Here is a 22,679-nt window from a genome sequence, read left to right as displayed (position 1 = left end):
TTTGCAGGAAGGATCCTCATTTTCCTATAAGTAGAGTGGGCACAGGAAAATAACAGCCGCCTCCCTTCCTTGTGTACACATGGGATGAGCAGTATGAGTTCCCTCTCTCCACAGGTATTCACTGAGCTGGTTCACATGCACTGTGCCAGAGACATCCAGATAAAAAGAACACAGCCCCACCCCAGGGAGCTGACAGTCAGAGGGAAGGCACATGTGTGAACAATCAGCAGAATGAATGACAGCAGCAGGGACCAGGACTGGCATCTGGCCCACTAGAAGGAACCCAACCTCTGCTCAGCTAGATTATAGGCTCCATGAGGGCAAGACAGCCCTATTGTATTCACTGCTGTCTCCAGCATAGCAGAAGCGTTCAATAACTGTGTTGGATGACCCCGGTGATGTGGGATGCTTCTTAAAGGAGGTTCCTGGAGCTGATCAATGAGATGAACAAGCCAGCCAGGATTCAGGGCAGATTGAGGATTCCCTGCAGAGAAAATTGAGACACCAGGGAGCATGTGTCTGGATGGAAGTAGATTCTGTAGGGCCTGAAACATGTACAATTACAGTGAGGTAAAAAAAAAAAAAAAAAAAAAAAAAAAAAAAAAAAAAAAAAAAACAAACTAATAGATATAAAATTGCTGGAATCTCTTCCAGTGCCTTGAAAGGGATCCTGAAACTTAAGCTTCATGCGCTTCATGCTAAATTCTCCCTGAGCATGGTGAGTTCTGGAAGCAGCGAGGAGTTTGGAATAGCTGGATAAGGGTGCATAAAGGGGGCTTGGGGTCCCAGCTCCACAGGTGCTCTAGCACCACTGGAAATCCAAGGTCATGGGGAAAACTATACTTAGGAGAAAGCCCTTCTGAAAACAGACTCCACACAGTTGCTACTTGAGGTGAGCAGCGGGCCTCCCAGATGGACGTGCTCAAGGAGCACCGGATGGGCCAGTGCCCTCCCACTCTGCTTCCTCTGCAAGGGTGGATAACACTGGAGCAACACTCCTCACAAGGACCCCTGCTCCACCTTCGCCCATACAGCCCTCAGTCTCTCCTCTAAAGTAGCAAATATTGGAATAGTGTTCATTTGAGCTAATCAATGATTAGCTCACGTGGGGCACCTACGTGTGCCAAAGCCTGCAGGGAGAGACGAGGCCAGAGTGGCAGGTAGAGCCACAGTAGGAAGGGCCCTCAGGAAGCCAGCAAACAGGAGGAGGAGCGGAGAGACACAGAGGTAGGTCCCACGTCCTCCTGCAGTGGAAGGAAGATGCCCTCCATTAGCTTGTCACAGACATGCTCTTCTGTCCCTAACTCAGGACATTACAACTAGGAGATGGTGATCATCAAGATAGAATCCCACTCTCATTCAGTAGTGTATGTTCTTCTCCAGATGCTCATGAGTGTCTGTAGGAACAATGATCTAGAAGCTGTTTGAAAGCATGCTTTTTAAAAGGTACTACAGGTTCAGTAATACAGCTTAAAAGCTTTTATCTAGCACTATAAGCTTGTGCAAACATCAGAACCTGAGATTATCCAGTCCAGTCTTCTCATTTTACACATTGGGAAACCCAGGAGCCTGGGAGTTTAGGGACTGTCCTGGGGTCCCAGGAGGAACCTCCTCAGCCCTGGCCCAGGATCTTGTCTCAGCCCCTACTAAAACGATGCCTACATTTTAATTTTGCACTTTCACTGACAATGTGTATACACATGTAATCTAAATACTGGAGGAAAAAGGAAACCTTACTTAAACTTAGATTTAGAAATAAGCTCAAAAGCAGTTAATGCTTTGGAGAATATTTGGAAGAATGCATAAGAAACACCAAACTCCCAGACATCTAAATATATTTTTCATGCTCCAATGTGGTGTTATCCTAAGAACAGACTAATACCAACAATTAGACATTTGTGAATTCAGTTTTTTATATTATAAACACTAACACAATGTTGTTAAACAGCAGTTACACAGATTTGACAAATCTGACAAAATCTGATTTTGTCAAATCAATAGCACCTGAAATGGGTAAGAGAAACATGATAATAGAAAAGGAAATAATAAGAAAGACAGGAATAATAATACCAATTAAGGAAAACCTACACAACTCCTCAACAGCCTGCCATCAGCTGTGCTCGCTGGGGATGCTGCCGAGAATGTCAATGAGGAGAGGAAGACAAGACAGGAATTTAGGAGACTTCTCCATGTCCTGTGCCCAGGGAGTCACATGAGGAGAGAGCTAGGTGGGACGGGAGCAGCTCCCTTGCAAGTGCAGTGTTTCACGTGTCTTCTCCCTACCCTGATACTGGCATGGGCCAACTCCAGGCCCAGAAGGGTGGAAAGGGAACAGGTAGGGCGCCTGCAGTGGGCCCAGCATGTATCTCTCACACACACATAGTAGTCTTGGCTTCTAATTCTGCCTATTTTTTTCACATGTGAAAAGAAATAAAATCAAAAAAGAAAAAGATGTGCTATCATAGTTGTATAAATAATTCTATCTCAAATCTAGACTGTAGACTCTTCCAGGAATTTTTCTTCCTTTTTTAGCATTATGACCTAAAATTGTTAATTCTTCCTAGGTCAATAAAAACTATTTTTAGAATTCTGAAATGAAGAGGGCCAGTAATTAAGCTAAAAGGCTCTAAAAGCCAGATTTAGTCAGATTTCAAAACAACTTACTTTAAGCTACTTATTTTATGATATTGGGGATAGGGAATGGAATATTCATAACAAATAGTTCACAAAACAGTTTCTGCAAACTCCACTGCCAGGCAGGCAGTATAGACACCAGTAAAGGGCAGGTGTTGGGAGTAAACGTTTCAATCCTAGTCCCAAAAATGTGAATTACCGCCAGAGGTGGTGACAGGTATACAGGGGTTCATTACATCAGTACAATGGTTCTCTAAGTTTGGTCCTGGGCCAGCATCAGCATCACCTGGAACATGTTAGAAACACACATTCTGGCTCAAGCCTGTAATCTCTGCACTTTGGGAGGCCGAGACAGGCGGATCATGAGGTCAGGAGATCGAGACCATCCTGGCTAACACAGTGAAACCCCGTCTCTACTAAAAAAAATACAAAAAAACTAGCCGGGCAAGGTGACGGGCGCCTGTAGTCCCAGCTACTCGGGAGGCTGAGGCAGGAGAAGCGTAAACCCGGGAAGCGGAACTTGCAGTGAGCCGAGATCCGGCCACTGTACTCCAGCCTGGGCGACAGAGAGAGACTCTGTCTCAAAAAAAAAAAAAAAAAAAAAAAAAAGAAACACACATTCACCCCAGGCCCAAGGAGTCAGAAGCTCTGGGGTTGGGGCCTCAGTCTGTGTTAACCAGCCCTTCAGATGATTCTGGTGCCCATTCATGTTTGAGAACCACCACTAGTCCATCTACTTTTGTGTATGTTTGAGAATTTCATATTAAAACGTATTCTCAAAAAAATCCTGGCTTCACTGCCTATTGGCTATGTGGCCTTTGGACAAGTTGCTTATTTAACCTTTTAATCTCCATACTGGCATCTAAAGATGGGAAAAGTAATAATTTCTGTTATCATTATCACCAGGTTATTGACAGGGTTCAATATGTAGTGTCTGGACAGAGCACGAACTCACCAAATGGTGGTGGTGAGGACCATACACAGTTATGTGTAGTTCACATTCAATAGAATTTTAGCCCCTATAATATACATACTTTTGCTGAATTACTCGCATACTGTCTCATTAAACCTTCCCACCACTGTATGGTTGCATCAACGCCATTTCACTGATGAGGAAACTGACGCTTAGAGGAATTAGATGGTTTACTGAAGGTCACACAGATGGTGATCCTTGCGTCTCCTGGCCCCAAGACCAGGACCTTCCCCATCACACATGAACAGTAAGCATGATGGAATTTCAGATTTCTAGAACCAGAAGTGCCTCTCCAGTGCTTCTGTTCCTCTTTATATGAGAAATGCTGAACATGGTTCCACACGGGGATGCTTCAGGCGCCACGTCACCAGGGAGGAGGGAAATTCTCCCTGCTCTGAGATCTGCCAGGCACTGAACTACCCAGGCTTCACAATCTCACTACAGCAGAGATAAAACACAGAGTCCCTTCCAGGAAAAAGTCATTTTCCACTTCAAAAATAGAAAAAAATCATACTCCAAAATACTAAATCTTTCCAAAGAACCGGGTTTAAATGCCTTGACACATATTAATGCCATTAAGTAGTATGTAATATATATTACCATCAAATATTTCAAGGCATGACCTTTGTAAGGAAAACTCACATTTAAATCGTGTAATTTTTTTCCTACAGAAAAAAAAAATCACAAATATTTTTCCTTATCCAGTGACTCCCCCACAAAATGACAGCTTTTTGGTTTGAGGTTTTTAAGCTAAAGAATGTGTAAGTATAAACCTGCACTGAACAATGTGGTAGCTACTAGCCATAGATGACTACTGAGCACTTAAAATGTGACGATTCTGGCTGGGCGCAGTGGCTCACGCCTGTAATCCCAGCACTTTGGGAGGCCGAGGCAGGCGGATCACAAGGTCAGGAGATCGAGACCACGGTGAAACCCTGTCTCTACTAAAAATACAAAAAATTAGCCGGGCGCGGTAGTGGGCGCCTGTAGTCCCAGCTACTCAGGAGGCTGAGGCAGGAGAATGGTGTGAACCCAGGAAGCGAAGCTTGCAGTGAGCCGAGATCGTGCCACTGCACTCCAGCCTGGGGGACACAGCGAGACTCCATCTCAAAAAAAACAAAAAAAAAAGTGACGATTGCAAATTCAGATGTGCTACAGGCATAAAACAGACACCAAATGTCAATGACATCTGATAAATGAAATATAAAATACCTTGATTTTTTTCATAAAAATTCAAAATTGAAATAGTAATATTTTGGAAATATTGGGTTAAAATTGTATTACTAAAATTAGTTACACCTGTTTCTTTTTACTTTAACTTGGCTACTAGAAAATTTTAAATTTGGTCGGGTGTGGTGGCTGCATATAATCCCAGCACTTTGGGAGGTTGAGGCGGGGTGGGGGGGCATCACTTGAGGCCAGGAGTTCAAGACCAGCCTGGCCAACATGGTTCACCCCGTCTCTACCAAAAATACAAAAACCAGCCAGGTGTGGTGGCACACACCTGTAATCTCAGCTACTCAGGAGGCTGAGGCATGAGAATTGCTTGAACCCAGGAGGCCTGGGTTGCAGTGAGCTGAGATCACTCCACTGCACTGCAGCCTGGGTGACAGAGCGAGACTCTGCCTCAAAAACTAACAGAGAAGAAATTATAGATATTGTTCATGTTATATTTCTACTAGACAGCACTACTATAGACTGTAAGAAATTTTAATATACAGGTAATTTTTTAAACTTCATGGCAAAACAAAGGACAGTCTACTTCCTGAAATTTTCACTTGGGCAGACAAGAGTTAGGAAAAAATACCACATGAGAGATAGAAGTTAGGTCTAGTCTTGGTTCTATAAAGCAGTGGACCACATTCTCCTGTGACTTCAATAGGCCCCACCTTTCTGAACTCTTTCTCCCTGGAAGAGCCATCTTCTTGGCCTGTATCTTGTGGATCTCCACCTTTTCCAGATATAATCAATTTACTGAGAAGCTGTTGTGATAATGTCACACGGTGATTTTTCCAAGTGTACTATGACCATCAAAGATGATGTTAGGGTTTCAGGTACGGTTGCCAGGAAGAAGAGGTACTGATAACAGAAAGGGGTGTTGGCTAAGAGAGGAACAAGAAGGAGTTTGACTCTGGGAACCTATGTTTGCACTTCTGTACCCAAAAGTACTCTGATAAAATGTTCACCAACTTTTTAATAGAGATCAAAATCACAGATGCACAGGAGAGTAAAGGGGCACGATACCCACATCACATGTAAGTCAAGCAAGTTCCTCTACTTGCATCCCTTTCTAGTTTTTGGCAATTCAAGACATTTGGTTATTGGTGGCTAAACCTTTGCAGGTGGAAGAAAGGCGAATGAAAATGTGAATGATTTTCAGATCTAGTCTTTCCTGTAGGCCCTTTCTGCAACCTTTTTTTGCCTACACATACCCCAAAGAGTCACCAGGACCATGCTGAGAAGCAGGAGGAAAAAACAACAACAACGACAACAAAACCTTTCACATTATATCAGAGATCGAATACAAAGAAAACAAAACCACTCGGGTGGTTCCTGTTAGGCAGAAGCCTTGTTAGTGAGGAAGAGTGGAGTACAAACCTTCACCACAACAAAGCAGAGATGCCTGACAGCAGGCTGGAATGACGATGCCACGATGGGCTACAGAAGCACACACTCTTCTGGGAAATGTGTGGAGAGGGTTTGTAAAGATTTCCCAAGGAAGCTGGCACGTGAGCTGGGGCTTGAAGCATAAATGAGGATTTTATCCTTTTATCCAGTGCAGTGCATGCCAGGCAAAGGCAGAGCTGTGCCCAGGTGTGAAAGCACCCCAGGTGGAAGGAAGGCTGGAAAGCCGGGGTGAGGGCACATTTTGGAGGCTGCAGGAGATAAGGTTAGCAGGCAAATTCAGGGTCAGCCTCTGTGAATCAAGGAAGCCATGCTTTGCTTTCTCTGTAAAGGAAGAGTCAGAGAAGGCTTTTAAGCAGATAATTAACAACTATCTCTGTGGGCTGTGTTGTTTTGTATTTTGTTTTTGAGACAGTTTCGCTCTGATGCCCAGGCTGGAGTGCAGTAGCTCCACCATAGCTCACTGTAACCTTGAACTCCTAGGTTCAAGCAATCTTCCCACCTCATCTTCCCAAATAGCTAGGCCTACAGGTCTGCCCCACTAAGCCGGGTTAATTTTTTTTTATTTTTTATTTGTGTAAAGACAGTGTCTTGCTATGTTGCCCAGGCTGGTCTCAAACTCCATGCCTCGAGCAATTCTCTCACCTCAGCCTCGCAAAGTACTGGGATGACAGGTGTGAGCTACCACGCCCCACCTGTCTCTGCGTTTTAGAAAGAGTGGTCTGATAGCATGATGCAGCATGGCTCAGTGTAAGAAAAGACAGAACGTGGTAGTGGAACAGGCAGTCCAGAGAACCTTCAGAGATGGGGGATCTAGAGGGCAGCCGCTGCTACAACCTCTGTCTGATATGCAATGCAGTCCTGGCTTAGAAATGCCAAGTGAGCCTCCTGTGAGTGAGTGCTGGTTCTCTGCACCACTTGCTGCTGCCTTTCCCTTGGCAGTGACAACTCTCCATATTAAGGAGATCCCAAAGCAGAATACGAGACTGGCTCCTCCCCAGGAACCTGGCAGAGCCCTTGAGACCCACTGGTAAGTGGCACTTACACTTGTCAGGAAAGGGAGCGCTGAAAATTTCCAAAGCCTCAAAATGTCATTCTAAAAGAGACTTAGCACTAGTATATCACATTACAGGGTATTTCAAACTTCTGGAAAGTTGGGGGAAAACTATAATTTCCAATCCTTCTTGGTTCTAAAAGTATCCTCACAGTCATATGCTATCTGTAGGCTGGAGCCGGGTTGTCTTGTTATCTCCTGCCTAGAGTGCCCTGCTAACTCCAAATTTTTGATTCATTTCCAGGTGGCCAACCCATTCCCTTGGTCTTACTTCTTACACTAGGTGGAATTCCAAGATCCCATTTTGTAGCTCCAACAACTCAAAAGCCAAACAATTTTGAATAAACAAAGCTTAAAACCTGAAACTAAAACTCCACAGTCCTAAACCTGACTCCCTCCCAGGTTATTGTGAGATCAAAGATGCTAACACTGGAACCTGAGTCCCAGACCTTAGAGATTATGTATGACAGGCTCCTCATTTTACAGACAAGAAAACTGAAGCCCAGGAGGGTGGCGATCTGCAGAGATTGAGAGGCAGATGCAGGATCAAAATTAGGTCTCTGGTCTCTTGGCCCACCCGTGCCACCAGCCAGATGGACATTGTTCTGCAGTCTCGTGTTTAGCCACTACCTTTCCAAGAGTAGAGCACACCTGCACAAATGGCAGCCTCTGCAAACACTATGGGGACCACAGTACCCATTTTGCTAATTAGGGAGTAAACATTTCAGGATTAACCTGGGTCATGCTATACATTTTTTAAAAAGGAAAATAGGGAGGAAAACAGGATGCCTCCAGACTTTTAGACCCTCACCAGTCTATGCTCCTATGTAACTTTCTGGGAAGATAATGAAATGTAACACCCAAGATAAGAGGGACTCCTGAGGGCAGCTCTACTTCATTCATATTTCTGAGTTCTTCACATGACCACCATTGTCTTCATGCTATTCAACCAACCACTGTTGGTTGTCACTTGCAAACTGGCCTTTCTCTAACAATTGTTAAGTTTTTAAGGGCAGTGTGTTTTTCCTTTCTTGTTCATCGTTACAGTCTCAATGCTAAGCTCAAATGAATATGTTCTTTTTTGTTCATGAATCATGCATATGTGTCCAGGTATGGATTTTAGAAAACCTGACCCAAAGTCTACAATCTTGGCTCCGCCATTTATTGAATGTGTAACTTTGAGCAAGTTGCCTAACTTCTCTGTGCTCAGTTTCCTCTTCTGAAAAAGAATAGAGCCTGCATTCTAGAGTTGTGAGGATTAATTGAATAACATTTCGCAGGCGTAAAACAGTTCCTGGCACAGAGCGGGGCACCATATAAGTAGTGGCTATTTTTATTATTACATGACTATTGGCATTACCTTGCTATAAAAAAAACAGTCACCAGCCATTCTCCCTCCATGCTGATGATAGGTCATGAGAAAAGAAACGCCGGAGCTGGGTGGATTTTAGTTTTTAGTTTTCTATACAAGTGATTTCAGTTTTCTATACACTGCTACCCAGCAGGTAGCTGTGACTTGGCATGGCGATGAGGTAGGGAACAAGCTGTGGAAGCCCCACGTCTGAGATCATTTCCCAGGCCTGGCATGTGAATTAGATTCACTCGGACCCTTTCTAAGCATGCACTCCCCAAAGATTCCTTCCACCGACCGCTCCACAAAATAGGTGTGCAGCAGCAGGAGCCTCATGTAACACTGTTTACGTGAACAGACAGGGGTTCGGCCTGCGCCTTCTGCAAAGCCGGGCTTTCCGTACATTAGCTGCTAAAAAATCTGAAGCACGTCCTTCCTGGAGCTGCTGATGGTTTAAGTGTTGTCTGCTTAAGTGTCTGGAAAGGACAGGGTGGCGTTAACACTCACTGTGCCTGATAAAGATCACATGAAAGCATTCCAGAGGAATGAACCCCTTCCTTCCTCATGCCTTGCTGCCTGGGGAGAGGAAGGGTTTTGATCTCATTCACCTCCATGCACTGTCCAGTAAGACTGGCAAGTCTCCATTCTTGTAAATGTGGGTTGAATGAATTAATGAATAAACAAATGAAACACAAAGAGCATTGTAGTGAACGTGTATGGCTTTGAATAAGTAAAATTTCCTGTTCTTGTCACTAGGAATAGGTCACTATATAAATCTTTTGGGAACATCTTTCTTTCACCATCCAATATTTTAAAAACAAGGAAACACTTATTAAATATTATTGATGTAATACCATTAATTATTTTTTTCTAAAGTTGTCTCTAAGGATGCAGGAAAACCTATAGGGCAGAAAGGCTTATTGTCTAAGTACAATTTAATTAACTCAATCACAGTCACCTAAAGTCTAATTGAAAATTAACAACCTGATCATCGCCCATAAGCTTATACTTCACTTAGTCTGCTATTTCTAGAGCAAACAGAACTTCAGGGATAGGAAAGATTTTCTCGTCTCATTCCTCCTCTGTCTGGGGGACAGAAGAGTTCCCAGGTAATGTGCTGGTGTGTCCAACCAGAAGCCAAGTCCTTCTACTACTTGTAGTACTTGTGCGGCCTTCTCACAGAGTTATTTAGCTAAAGTAATCATGAGGTCATTCAAACATTAAAATAAGAACTAAAATTCTGCTTTTAACACTTGAGGATCCCAGGAAAATATGAGCCACCCAAAAGGTGTCTCTGAAAAGAAACTTTTATTTTCTTTGAGACAGGGTCTTACTCTGTTGCCCAGCCTGGAGTCCAGTGGTGTGATCTCTGCTCACTGTAGCCTCAACTCCCCCAGACCCAAACAATCCTCCCACCTCAGCCTCTTGAGAAGCTGGGACTACAAGTGCATGCCACCTCGTCTGGCTAATTTTTGTACTTTTTGTAGAGACGGAGTTTCACCATGTTGCCCAAACTGGTCTTGAACTCCCGAGATCAAGCAATGCCCACCTTGGCCTCCTAAACTGCTGGGACTATAGTCTTGAGTCACAGTGCCCGCTGATCCTTTTCAAAAAGCACCTAATGAGTACACCTAACAGGACAATTCAGCTATTCTCAATCTTCACATCCTTTGACCTTAAAAATTCCCAGAATAAGACCTGTGCTGCAGTCCCTACCATCCTCACAAAAGTAACCCAATGAAAGGGCTGCGTAAATGACATAGAACCCAGCCTTTTTCGGCACTTTGAAGCCACACCTTTTTCCTCTAAACTGTTGAGCAGTAACAATTAGAATAAATTGTTTCCAGGAACGATGTTAGAGCTGGGGGGGTAGGGGGTAAAAATAGGTATTCAAATGTGAGCAGGGAAACTAACATGCAGACATCAAGAATATCCTGCCTGTTCCCCTGGTAGTGATTTCTAGCCCCCAAAGCCATTTCTCAGTGGGTTTGGCAGTAAGCCTGGATAGAAATGGGGAAGTTTCACCATGTGCTTCCTCCCTTACTTACTGTCACAATGCAGGGGACAAGACCCACCCATGTAGGTACCTGTAAAGTTGAACCTTGCAGCCTCTGAAACTTTATAATGTCCAAACACATATTCTCTTGGAAACACTAACTTTTAGCCGGTCGCAGGGGCTCACGCCTATAATCCCAGCACTTTGGGAGGCCACGGCGGGTGGATCACCTGGGGTCAGGAGTTCGAGACCAGCCTGACCAATATGATGAAACCACGTCTCTACTAAAATTACAAAAATTAGTTGGGCGTGGTGGTGCATGCCTGTAATCCCAGCTACTCAGGAGGCTGAAACAGGAGAATCGCTTGAACTAGGGAGGCGTAGGTTGCAGTGAGCCAATATTGAGCCACTGCACTCCAGCCTGGGGAACAAGAGAAACTCCATCTCCAAAAAAAAAAAAGAGAAAGAAAAAGAAACACTAACTTTCCATAACACTAAACAAGCAACCACTGCTAAGGGAACCCTTCAAGGTGGCCCCGGCAGAGGAGAAAAAACATTACCACCAATCATAAGGGCAGGAGGGAACTTCTGATAGAAAGTTTCTAGAACAAATACTGGCTTGCCTACATGCTTTAAGATCTACTTACGGGTACCTTTATGGTAGCCTCGTTACTAATGCAAACAATTAGAGACAAATTGAAAAACCATCATCCAGTGATAGTATAGACCTAAAATGAGATAATATGCAGCCCTTAAAATAATGGCATAGGCCAGGTGCGGTGGCTCACGCCTGTAATCGCAGCACTTTGGGAGGCTGAGGCAGGCGGATCACCTGAGGTCAGGAGTTCGAGACTGGCCGGACCAACATGATGAAACCCTGTCCCTACTAAAAATACAAAAATTAGCTGGGCATGGTGGTGGGCACCTATAATTCTAGCTACTTGGGAGGCTGAGGCAGAAGAATCACTTGAACCCAGGAGACAGAGGTTGCAGTGGGCCGAGATCGTACCACTGCACTGCAACCTGGGTGACAGAGTAACACTCTGTCTCAAAAAAAAAAAAAAAAAAAAAAAAGCCATAAATCCACATATGGTGACAAAAGATGTTACTGACATGTTCTGGGAGAAAATTAACCCCGAAATCTACTATAATAGTACATCCTCTAAACACACACACGAGTTATACTGTTCTAGGCACAGGAGAAAGTCTGGCAGTATATGCACTGAATTATTAATAGTGGTCACCACTGGAGACTCAAAACAAGGACACTGTTTTTCCTACTGCTACACTATTTGCATTTCTTGTTTTTCCTACTTCTATACTACATGCATTAATTAATTTTATCCTTTTCAACTTAGGTAATATTTTTCCCCAAGGACTGTTTCTGTACATAACTCAAAACAGCAAAACTTTATTTCAAAATGCTACCTCCTGAATAAAGCATGTTACCTACATTTAAACGTCTCTAGGTAGAATTCATTCAATGATAGACAGTCTTGGGGATTCTCACCAAGCCAGTGGGCCCCTGACATTGTAACAATGAATAGTACTGCCACAAACAGGTTGCACATGGTGTCTGCCTCCTTCTGAAAAATCATCTTGAGAAAGAAGTTGTCTTCCCAGCAGTCTGTTGAACTCCTGTTTGCCGGTGGGCAGCAACAGCCACAGGTAAGAGATCTGCCCCTGGGCAAAGGCCCTGCTGAAATATCCTTGTTTCTCTGATCTGACATCAGCTCTTTTTATCTTGTTTAACCTGCTGGAAGAAGAGAAACACTGCCCGATAAGAAAAAACTCCTGGTATCACTACTGGCTCCCTCCCTCCCTCACGCCTCTCTGCAGGTGCGCAGAGCTGAGGTCTCCACGCTGCCAGAAGCTGCTGGGCCGTGACAAGTGTTCCCACCAACTGCAGCTGTAGGCAGCACAGCCTCATCCACCGCAGTGGAAAAGGACCCCCAGTGGAACTGCCTGGAGTGAGATTTACCTAAACAAATAGCTGGGACATACATGGCAAATTTCTTGAGCACTAGAAAGAGAAGTAAGTTTAAAAAGTCATTTGTGTGCTTAAAAACAAAAAAATGCACAGCATCTTTCTACAGTGTATTCAGTCCTGTAGACAAATATTTCTACACAGCTGGAGAATCACTGACAGAAGATTTTTAAGAATATTCACAAGGGAACCTAAACCACACAACTTCCTCCAAGAAATCATAAGTTACATCAGCTGCTTTAAGCAGTGAAACCCATTCAGCCTGCGAGCAACCTAACAGACAAGCCAGATATTACACTGGCAGCGGGGAATCCAGAACAATGAATTACATTTCTAAACAACGTAGCAGAGGGTGAAGAGAAGAAACCTAAATCTCTAAGATGAAAATCTGCAGTGAAAAAGACCATGATATTTTACTAACTTTTTCAGTTCAGGGTTAGTAATATAGTTTTCAAGGCAATACAATATACGGCAGTCTCACAAATCACAAAGAAACTCAGTTCAAATCAAATCTGTTATAGGAAAGTTTAAGTTCAGATTCTTAGACATTAATTGAAAATTAAGTAAATTAGTAAGCAGACACCTCATGGTAACATCAACTGAACCTCCAGATTAAAGGAAAAAAAAATCACTAAATAAAATCACTACATATTAGTATAACAATCTCTTTAGCAGATAATTTGAAAGGCTCAATTGTCCCCCCTCTGCAGGGCATGTTAGTGGTTTTGTGCAGCTTGCTTAAAAAATTATGTGCCTTTATTGTACTGAAGAAATTCCGAGAGAGAAGCACAACCTACTCACTGATGATAACAACACAACCATTTTTCACATTCCTCCCCTACAAAGTCCACCAAAGCACTTGGCTCTACCCAAATGCTGAGAGTTTAGCTGATGTTAAGAACAGAGACGTTTCTATCAGCTGGTTCACAGTTTAGGTTCTTCCCTACTTTATTCAAGGCAAACCTCCTGGTAAAATGCGTGAGAAGAACATATGTAATTTTATCCTTTCTAAACTATGTCATATTTCCAACAGCTATGTTCCTTAAAACCCCCCCATGGGACCTGCCTCATTTTCTCAATAGCATAAATAACGTAGAAAAGGTTTTAATTTTGCAAAGCACATCTTTTTTCAACCCTATAGTTGCTATTAAAATATGCTTCCCTGGGTTTACATTTGCAAACACTGCAGCTAGGTGGGATATAATTGTGAACAATACATAATTGTTCCATACAAAGAAACCTCCTAGAAACCACATTCACCCACAAAATGTCAACATTTCTTTCTTCACAAAGAAGAATCAAAGGGGAATCAAAGTCATATTACAGGGAAAGAGAGGAGTTCACAAGGAACAAGCAGAGCAAGTTTTGAAATCAAAGACAGGCAACAGGCGTCAACCCCGTCCACACGCACAATAAGACCCCAGCATGGGGTAGATACAGCAACACTGTATGAGACCCTCTTACCGGCACAGGGCCCGGGCTCTCTGCTTCCACTTCGCCCTGAGCTGCATCCTTGTATTGCAGGGGGGACTCAATCACCAGCTCCTTTTTGACACTTCTACTACTTGTCCTGCATTTATCAGCCTGCATTCTCGGCTGAAAACGCAAGTCAGAAAGTCTGCAACTGGAACAGCTGCGAGTCCCCAGCCGTGCAAGGCACAGGCATGCCAGTGGTCCAAGGAAGGAAAGGAAACTGGCTTCCCAGGCACAAGTGGTCAGCCCCTCTGGCTGGGTCTGCAGAGCGTGTGGGGTGGGAAGGCATGATAGCGAAGGCCAGCCTCCAGGGGTGTTACTACTCCACGCAAAAGGGGAGGCTCCCACTTGCTGGCCAAAGGAAAACAAACTCCAAGTTGAACAATACACAGTGTACTGCCTCTCTGATAAAGACCGGCTTTATTGTGTCTGTTCCACACAGCGTGGGCCAAATCAATCGGAATCAAAATAGTGCGGTGTTGAAAAGAAAACCAGTCACAGTTAGACTCCTTCATAACTACCTTAAATCTGAAGCTCATGGAGCTTAAGAGACAGCAAGGTTGTCTAGTTGTTCTAAAATTCTTCCAGTTTTGGAATGCTTTCATTTGTGTTATGGCTAAACACCAAATGCCTGGCTGATGATTAAAGCAGGGAAGAGCTACCAGCAAGCATGTTCCCATAGCCTGCACCTCGTGGGTACAGGTGGAGGAAATGAGTTTCAACCCGCATGACAGACTGCAGCATGAAACACTTAATTTATCTACTATTTGATGCCAGAAAGATGAGGTCATCAAAACAGTTTCATGAGATACCACATATCATAGTAAATGCATTTATTAAATAGAATATTACTTTAAGTCCAGGTGTGGGCACCAGAAAGTACCCCCAGTACTGAGAGGATCATAGTGAAAGTATAAGGTAGAGTATCTCTGCCTTCAAGGAACTTCACATCTAGCTGGGAAGGCAAGATGAACAGACATCATAAATGACAAATTAATAAAATTAAGAGAGATACACAAAAGCACGAGAAAATAGCTGGATCACCAACCTAGGGTTCAATGGTGGTTTAGTAGCACCCAAAATATGTGTTCCTAAAAGTCTTGTTTTTTTATTATTTCCTGACATTTAACAGTGGAGTCATTTTTTTTTTTATCTCTTGGGAAAAATTAAAACAGACATATTAAGGGATTTATCTGAAAGTTATGTAGAAATGAACATTAAAGAGGGGATCAAATATTACTCTGTACTTCATGGATACCACAGAGCTTCTCCTAGTTACTCTGAGTATTTCCCTGACATCAGGGAAGATTTAGTAACAGTAGACAACACGCAGCAGCAGCAGTAGCAGTAGCAGTAATAGTGGTAGCAGTAGCAGTAATAATAGTAGCAGTAGCAGTAGTGGTATTCAGTCAGTCAACAACAAGAGTAGTTATCACATAGCAACAATAGGTGCCAGAGGTACTCTACCCAGGGAAATAACACAAACTATTATACAAGTCACAGGTACAAATCTCCCACTTTCCAGACAAAGGAACGCAGCCAGAACAGCTCAAAGGAGGCAGTGGGGAGAACTGAGACGCCACTCAGTCCCCGCATGGCCGCCTCCTTCTCCCAGCACCTGCTGCAGCTGCTGTACTTCAAGAGTGAAGCTGAAACTGAGTCTGCCACTTGAACACCAGGAACCCTTCTGAGTGTGAATATCAATTATGTAATGATCTCAAGGGATCAATGAGTCCATCAAATAAATTAATGGCTTCTATAATTTTTTTTAAACTACCCAATCCCTCAACCTTGGATTGTCTTTCAGGGTTAATATAAGTCCTCCTACCAAATCTGTGTTCCAAAATAATATTATCTATAAATTTTAAAAATCTTGCTTTGTAAAGTTACAACAGGAAAATCCCAGAGTCTCAGTTACGTCTAGAGTTGAAATTACAGTAAAGTAAAAACTTAGCAATGTCCTACAAATCAGAGAAGAAAGGATGAAGCCACAAGCACAAAACAGACTAACTGAGCCTTAGTAAAGGACAGCCCAACCAACAACTCAAAAACCTTTTTGAAATGGTTCAAGAAGCTCTAAATAGTCCAGTTCTTCCTCAAATCCCCATTGCCATTAAGCCATCAGAATTTCTGGGCATTAATAAGAGAAACCTGATTTTATTTGTTATTGTTGTTGTTGAGACAGGGTCTTGCTCTGCAGTCCCGGCTGAGTGCAGTGGCACGATCGTGGCTCACAGAAGTCTTGACCTCCTGGAGTCAAGGATATCTTCCTGCCTAAACCCCTCAAGTAGCAGGAACCAGAGGTGTGAGTCACTGTGTTCAGCCTACCCTATTTGTTGGGTCAAAATACTCTGGTATTCTGTAAGGAATGAGAAATGAACTTTAAGATAGTTATTTGACAAACACTGTAAGTGCTGTCTGTGACCCATGACCTGTTCAAGCCCCGCAAAGATTGTTTATTTAATCTTCATAACAACACTATGTAATACTGTTATCCCCATTTGACAGATGAGGAAACTGATGCCCAGAGAGGTTAAATACTTGCAGAACATTATACAGACAGCAGTGGCAGTATGGATCCAGCGTACACACGCTTAACCATGATACTATGCTCAACTGCTAAACGGCACAATACCAATCACCAGTCAGCAACGAAAGACAGCAGCATCTGGCTTTAACCCTACCATGTGAGTGAACAGGTAAAAAGGTCTTTAGATGGTCTTTAAGTGCCTTGTACAAAGCAGGTATTCATTTAACAGTAACTACTGTACTGTTATTGTTCTCATTCCAACCTGAAGAAATTAATTTTAGTCTTAAACTCAGGGCTTTCGCTGCGTGATCTAAAACGACAATTCCACCAATCGTGTTGCTGTAACACATTACAAAGCACTTCAGCAACTTAATATCAACCATCCTTCCCTCTCTGTGGCTTGATTATGACAGCTGCCTTCAAATACTCATCTTGAACCCCACATGTTCACGTCATGAGCCAGGTCTTCTTCTTGAGGCTTTTGTATATTTTTCAAAATGTTTAGCAATGACTTTATTTTTGTTTTATAATCAAGGAAAATACTTTTAATTGGCTCTGAGCTTCCAAGTAGCCAGGACAAAAGGGAAAACATGATCAGTTCCATAATTTATATCATCAAAAGGAGAAAATATACCAAGTTGTAAAGCAAGTTATTTGTTTGCTTTTTTTCTTTGTTTTTCAAGGCAGGGTTTGGCTCTGTTGCCTAGGCTGGAGTGCAGTCGTGCAATCTCAGCTCACTGCAAACTCCACCGCCCAGGCTCAAGCAATCCTCCCATCTCAGCCTCCCGAGTAGCTGGGACACAGGCGCATGCCACCACACCCGGCTAATTTTTGTATTTTCTGTAGAGACTGGTTTTCACCATGTTGCCCAAGCTGGTCTCAAACTCCTGGGCTCAAGTGATCCTCCCAGGCCGGCCTCCCAAAGTGTGGGGATTATAGATGTGAGCTACCATGCCTGGCCCAAGCAAGTAAACATTTTTTTAAATGCCTCACACAGAGATTTATGTAAAGGGGGACCATCAATGTACAACGTACAAGGTTGGCAAGGTGTTTATAGGAAATGCAGCAACAAAATTCAGATAGCTTTTTCCTACTCCCATCTCAGAGCAATATACTGAAATCCCAGATTGAGAACAGCAATTCTGAGAGCAAGGCAGTCATCTGAGTCCACCACCTTCCAGTTGGCCCATCTTATGAAAGAAGCAAACCCTGGCGAAGAAACTGCGGTCAGCTTTCCCATCACACAACTTCTCAAGCGGTGCTGGCGCTCTCCCCTGCTCGCTTAGGACAGACCAACACTTTTGGAATCTGACTGTCAAGGAGAATCACACGGCACAGGGTTTAACCTCAGATCCCAAGCCTCCAAATGGGATGTGGTTTCTCCAAAGGGCTCATGAGATTGATGTGTGAGGATATGAGGATGACATCCGGTTGATGCGGCCACTAGAGGAAACACCATTTTACCAGGACAGGAAGTAGGTGGCTACACTTTTCTTTACAACATTTGAAACAACAAGGTGTATGTCTGACCCCCGTTCAACTTCCGCAAACCTGCACTGAGCTCCTACCATCTAATAACCTTGAGTTCCTTCACATGCCAGCTTGTTTAACCCACAACAAACACATCTATGAACATGGATGAAAGGCATAGCGTTTCACTGTTAAAAGAGAATGTTGTAAACCCTATGGGGAAGAGGAAGGCTTCAGAAGCAGGATGGAATGAATGCTTCTGTAATGGGGTTCAGGTCTCAAATTTTAGTTACGTACACAAATTTATTATACAGCTTGGGTACTCAAAACCATGAAAACCTCACAGGAAATTTAACAAATGTTCCAAGGGCAATTTGTGACTCAAAGGAAAGCTAACTTTAAATTCCAAACTTCATCTTCCTCTTCCACCCATAAGATGGACTTCCATCACACTCCGATTAGTGGAAGGAGTGATTGTCTCTGTAGAGGGAACTGCTACCCATGCCCAAGACCCAGTTTCAATACCACCTTCCCCATGAACCCCTCCAGCCAGACTGAATCGGCTCCTTCTAATTTAACCCTCTGAGCACTACTTTTACCTCTATTATGAAGCTTTTCAGAGTTCACCTTTTATTAAGTTTGCCCCTTCAGTGAGACTGCTAATTCACTGGGGGCAGGGACTGCATCTTAACCACCTCTGAGTGGCCTTAGGGGCGAAACTGTATCTTAACCAGCTCTGAGTGGCCTTAGGGGCAAAACTGTATCTTAACCAGCTCTGAGTGGCCTTAGGGGGGAAAAGCACTCGCAATGTATTTGCTGAACTGAATGCTGATAGCAGTTTCTCATCTTTGGCCCTAAAGTGAAATGGTATATTTATAAAAATATGCAAACATGTTCATTTGTTAAGGGCCCAAATTAAGGCAGAAGCTTTCGATTGCTCAAAAATAAAAACCCAACAATAGTTTATTCATAAATCAAAACCCAACAATTTTCACTACAACTTACTAAAAATAAAAACGTTCCTTTCTTCCAGGTAAGAAAATTTTATTCTGTAAAATTTGCTAGACGTTTTTTGAGACCAAGTGTATTTGAAAACAGTAAAACTAAAGTTTTAAAATGTACAAATAAACGTGTTTTTAGCAATAAATCTATATAAATTTTGAAACTGTAGATGCTGTAGCTAAACATAGCTAATAACCATATAAGAAATAACAATACAAGGAATAAATCAATTATCTCAACCTAACAGAAGTTATTTACTCTCTTTATTAGAGGTTCTTGGCATATCAGAAGGATACTTAAAATATAACAATAAAGGCAGAAAAATAAGTATACATATACAAACGTATACCTATATTACTTATATACATGTACTTGTGTATACTCCAAAGTTATCATTCCTTTTCTCTTGTTCTGGGGAAACAGAAACAATAAGTAGAAATTAAGAAAAAATGTGAAAGAAAACAAGTGACTAAAGATTTTCCACAGTATACTGTTGCTGGTCAGCTTGCTGGCCAAAGAAAAGAAAAGGTGGCATGAAAATGATCTGCCCTTCTGAGAAAGACAAAAGCATGGTAGACGGCAAGAGAGGCAGCAAAACAGAGAAGAGAACAGCACTGCAGGCAACTGATTCAGGGAGTGAGGCAGGAAAGAGCCAGCGAGGGAGGAGAGAAGGCAACAGCAAGAGAAGATGCCGCGGCAGCCAGTGGTGGGAGAGGGAGAGAGAGTTTCTCCACCACAACCCCCGGGGCCTCTTAGAAGAGTTAATATAGGAAAAGATACTTCTGATATAAAGTCTCATGCCCTCCTCAATTATTATTATTATATATATATATTTTTTTGAGGCGGAGTCTCACTGTGTCACCCAGGTTGGAGTGCAGTGGCATGACCTCGGCTCACTGCAACCTCTGCCTCCTAGGTTCAAGTGATTCTCCATCCTCAACCTCCCAAGTATCTGAGATTATAGGTGCCCACCACCACGCCTGGGTAATTTTTGTATTTTCAGTAGAGACAGAGTTTCACCATGTTTGCCAGGCTGGTCTCGAACTCCTGACCTCAGGTGATCCACCCGCCTCGGCCTCCCAAAGTGCTGGGATTACAGGCGTGAGCCACCGTGCCCGGCTTCCTCAATTATTTTTTATCATTACAGACTTAATCAAACAGTCACAGAAATGTAATCCACATTATCACCTAGTCTAGTGTTTCTTAGCCCAGAATCCAAGGCTGAATGTTAGGGAAGGTAGTCCACAAACCCTCTAAAATTACATATGAAATTGTGTGTCTGTGAGTTTCCTAAAGAGAGGCCAAGGGAGTTCACCTAGTTCTCAGAAAAGGGACCAGTGGAAGGTCCTTCACTCATAGAACAAGGAGACGGAGGCCTGGAGTGAGGAGCTAGAGAGCCAACCAAAGTCCTGTGGTGCAAACCTCTTCCCATGGGCAGGTTCACATTCTATTTAAGGAGGGGTAACAACAGGCATTTAAACATCAGGCATGAGGTAAACAAACAACCAGTGGATGCCAATCAGCAGTGTCAACATGTGCACAGTCTACTCATTTGTTGACGCAAGTCAATAAATGGATCATTTGAAGCCTGATGCCTGTTGGACAACTCGAAGTCAATAGTTGTATCTCCAAAACAGGGCAAATAACATAACCAATAAAAACTGTTTTCTAAGAACTGTTTTCTAAGAACTAAGGACATTGAGAAAACGCTCACACTATCATACACACACACAAGATTTTAAAAATTACAACAGAATGTAACAACTGATTACCTCTGGTATATGGTACTATTAGTGATTCTTTTTCTCTCTAAAGTCTTCTATATTCTGCAAGTTTTCTTTAAAAAAACTTTCATCAGTTCTTTAGTCAGAAATCAGTGAGCTGGATTATGAGATAATGGTATAGAGGAAGCTCACACTGGGGTTCTAGCCCCTCACTATGCCCCACAACAGCTGTGTGACATTAGAAAAAGTCACTTCACCTCTCCGGGTCCCACGAGATTTACCTGTAAAATGAAGGACTGACACCAAAAAATCTTTCCAGCTCTATCTATATAATATTAAGTATGAGAACTTTCCTTATTGATATCTGGGGAAAAACAACCACTCACTGGAATGCATTGACCTACTATATACACAAGAAAAACACAAAGACAAAAAAGTGGGTGTCTTTCTAAACATGTCAGATTCTCATTTCCAACAGAGCAGGGGCTGAGCCAAGGAGCCAGCAGACAACAAGAACTGTAACAGAACTATAACGTGCTATCAGTGAAGAAGACTATGGGGGTGGCGGGGAGGGCAGGTTGGGGGGGCCCTGCACTCCCAGCTTTGGGAAAACCCACAGTACTGGCACAGCAGGGGGCAGTCCCTACAGAAACCTCTGTTTCCAGATGAGGAAGCTAAGATGGGAGAGTCAGGCTGACGAAGGACACACCCCACTGTTTAGAGAAGACTGCCTGCAGCCATGGAAGGTTTAAGAAGCTTCTCAGTAAAGAAAGCCCCACCCCCACCTGTAACATCCTCCCCCATTTCCCCGCCTTCATTTTTCCATAGGCTCTGTGCCATCTGGCATCCTATTCCACTTTTCTTATTTAATGTGTGTCTAACCTTCCCTACCCCCAGGTAGAAAGCTCCATGAGGGCAGCAATTTTGCCTGTTTTGTTCATTGCTGTGTCCCCAGGTCCTAAAACACTACAGGTGCTGAGAAAATACACATTGAATGAATTTACTGAAGGGTCAGGATCCTCTCAGTTTGGAAATGGAGCTATTAAGCTCTGGACACCAACGGTTTTTCTGTAAACTATCAATTTATTTTGATCAAGATAACAATAATTCAATTAGCTAATGTCAATAATTTATTTTAGAGATGGAAACTGACAAAGGCAAGAGAAACAATGGGCCTGGGATTTTTCTCAGGAAACTAAACTCCTGGTATGGGTTACCAAAACCTGGCCTCAACCTTGTTTCACGTGATCTGTGACTGTTTTATCTCCCTTCCTCAGCTTTGAACACTGGGTGAAGAGGGCAGGGGGCTAACCCCCTACCCCACCCCAGCGCAGTATTGTATACACAGTAGGCAATCCATAAATGTTTGCTTCTAGAATAAGTGATGAAGCCGCCTCACTTTGGTATGATTTATCACAGGAGTTCACAAGCTAGAATTTTCTCACTTTCCTCACTACATCACACATGCTGAGGTTAAGGGCCAGAGAATGTATTCTTTGTGAAAAACATGATCAAAACATTTTTAAAAGCACTCAAGTTTTCCTTTATAAATAAAATGCATCATTCATGTATAACTAAAAGACAAATGTTCTTTTGTTCACTTCTCCCCTGTACAGCTCCCAAAGCACCCTAGTGGAAAACACAAATTGCCACACTTCAAGTTCATTGGTTTTGTAGACCTTATATTTGTACATTAAACTTACTTAAAGCAAGTTCCTTCAGTGCTTAGAAGGTGCAAAGCTGGTAGACCATCTCAATTTATAGATGATGGAGATGGACCAAGCTGACATGAGTCACAGAGTCACAGTTCACAGCAATCAGCTATCTAGCATGGGGGGTAGAGGGGACAGGCCGCCAGGC

The 22,679-nt window shown here is 43.0% G+C and overlaps 1 protein-coding gene across 30 annotated transcripts in view; it reads right to left on the bottom strand.

Moving 5' to 3' along the window:
• Positions 1–22,679, bottom strand: part of LOC105477721 (dedicator of cytokinesis 9) — a 298,629-nt gene that overhangs the window by 172,119 nt on the left and 103,831 nt on the right. For 2 of the 30 annotated variants that reach the window (XM_011734577.3, XM_071081097.1), the window contains exon 1: positions 14,085–14,393. The exons of 22 other annotated variants lie outside the window; for them this stretch is intronic. In XM_011734577.3, the coding sequence (XP_011732879.1) occupies positions 14,085–14,210 (126 nt within the window). In that variant the 5' untranslated portion in view covers positions 14,211–14,393. Of the gene's footprint in view, positions 1–14,084; positions 14,396–22,679 lie in introns of those variants that run through there. 6 more of the 30 variants (XM_011734492.3, XM_071081102.1, XM_071081091.1 and 3 more) reach the window with 5 other exon arrangements.

This window comes from Macaca nemestrina, chromosome 16 (genome assembly GCF_043159975.1).
Source record: "Macaca nemestrina isolate mMacNem1 chromosome 16, mMacNem.hap1, whole genome shotgun sequence".
NCBI classification, from domain to species: Eukaryota; Metazoa; Chordata; class Mammalia; order Primates; family Cercopithecidae; genus Macaca; species Macaca nemestrina.
The sequence above is the reverse complement of the archived record's forward strand: the minus strand, read 5'-3'. Positions and strand labels throughout refer to the sequence as shown.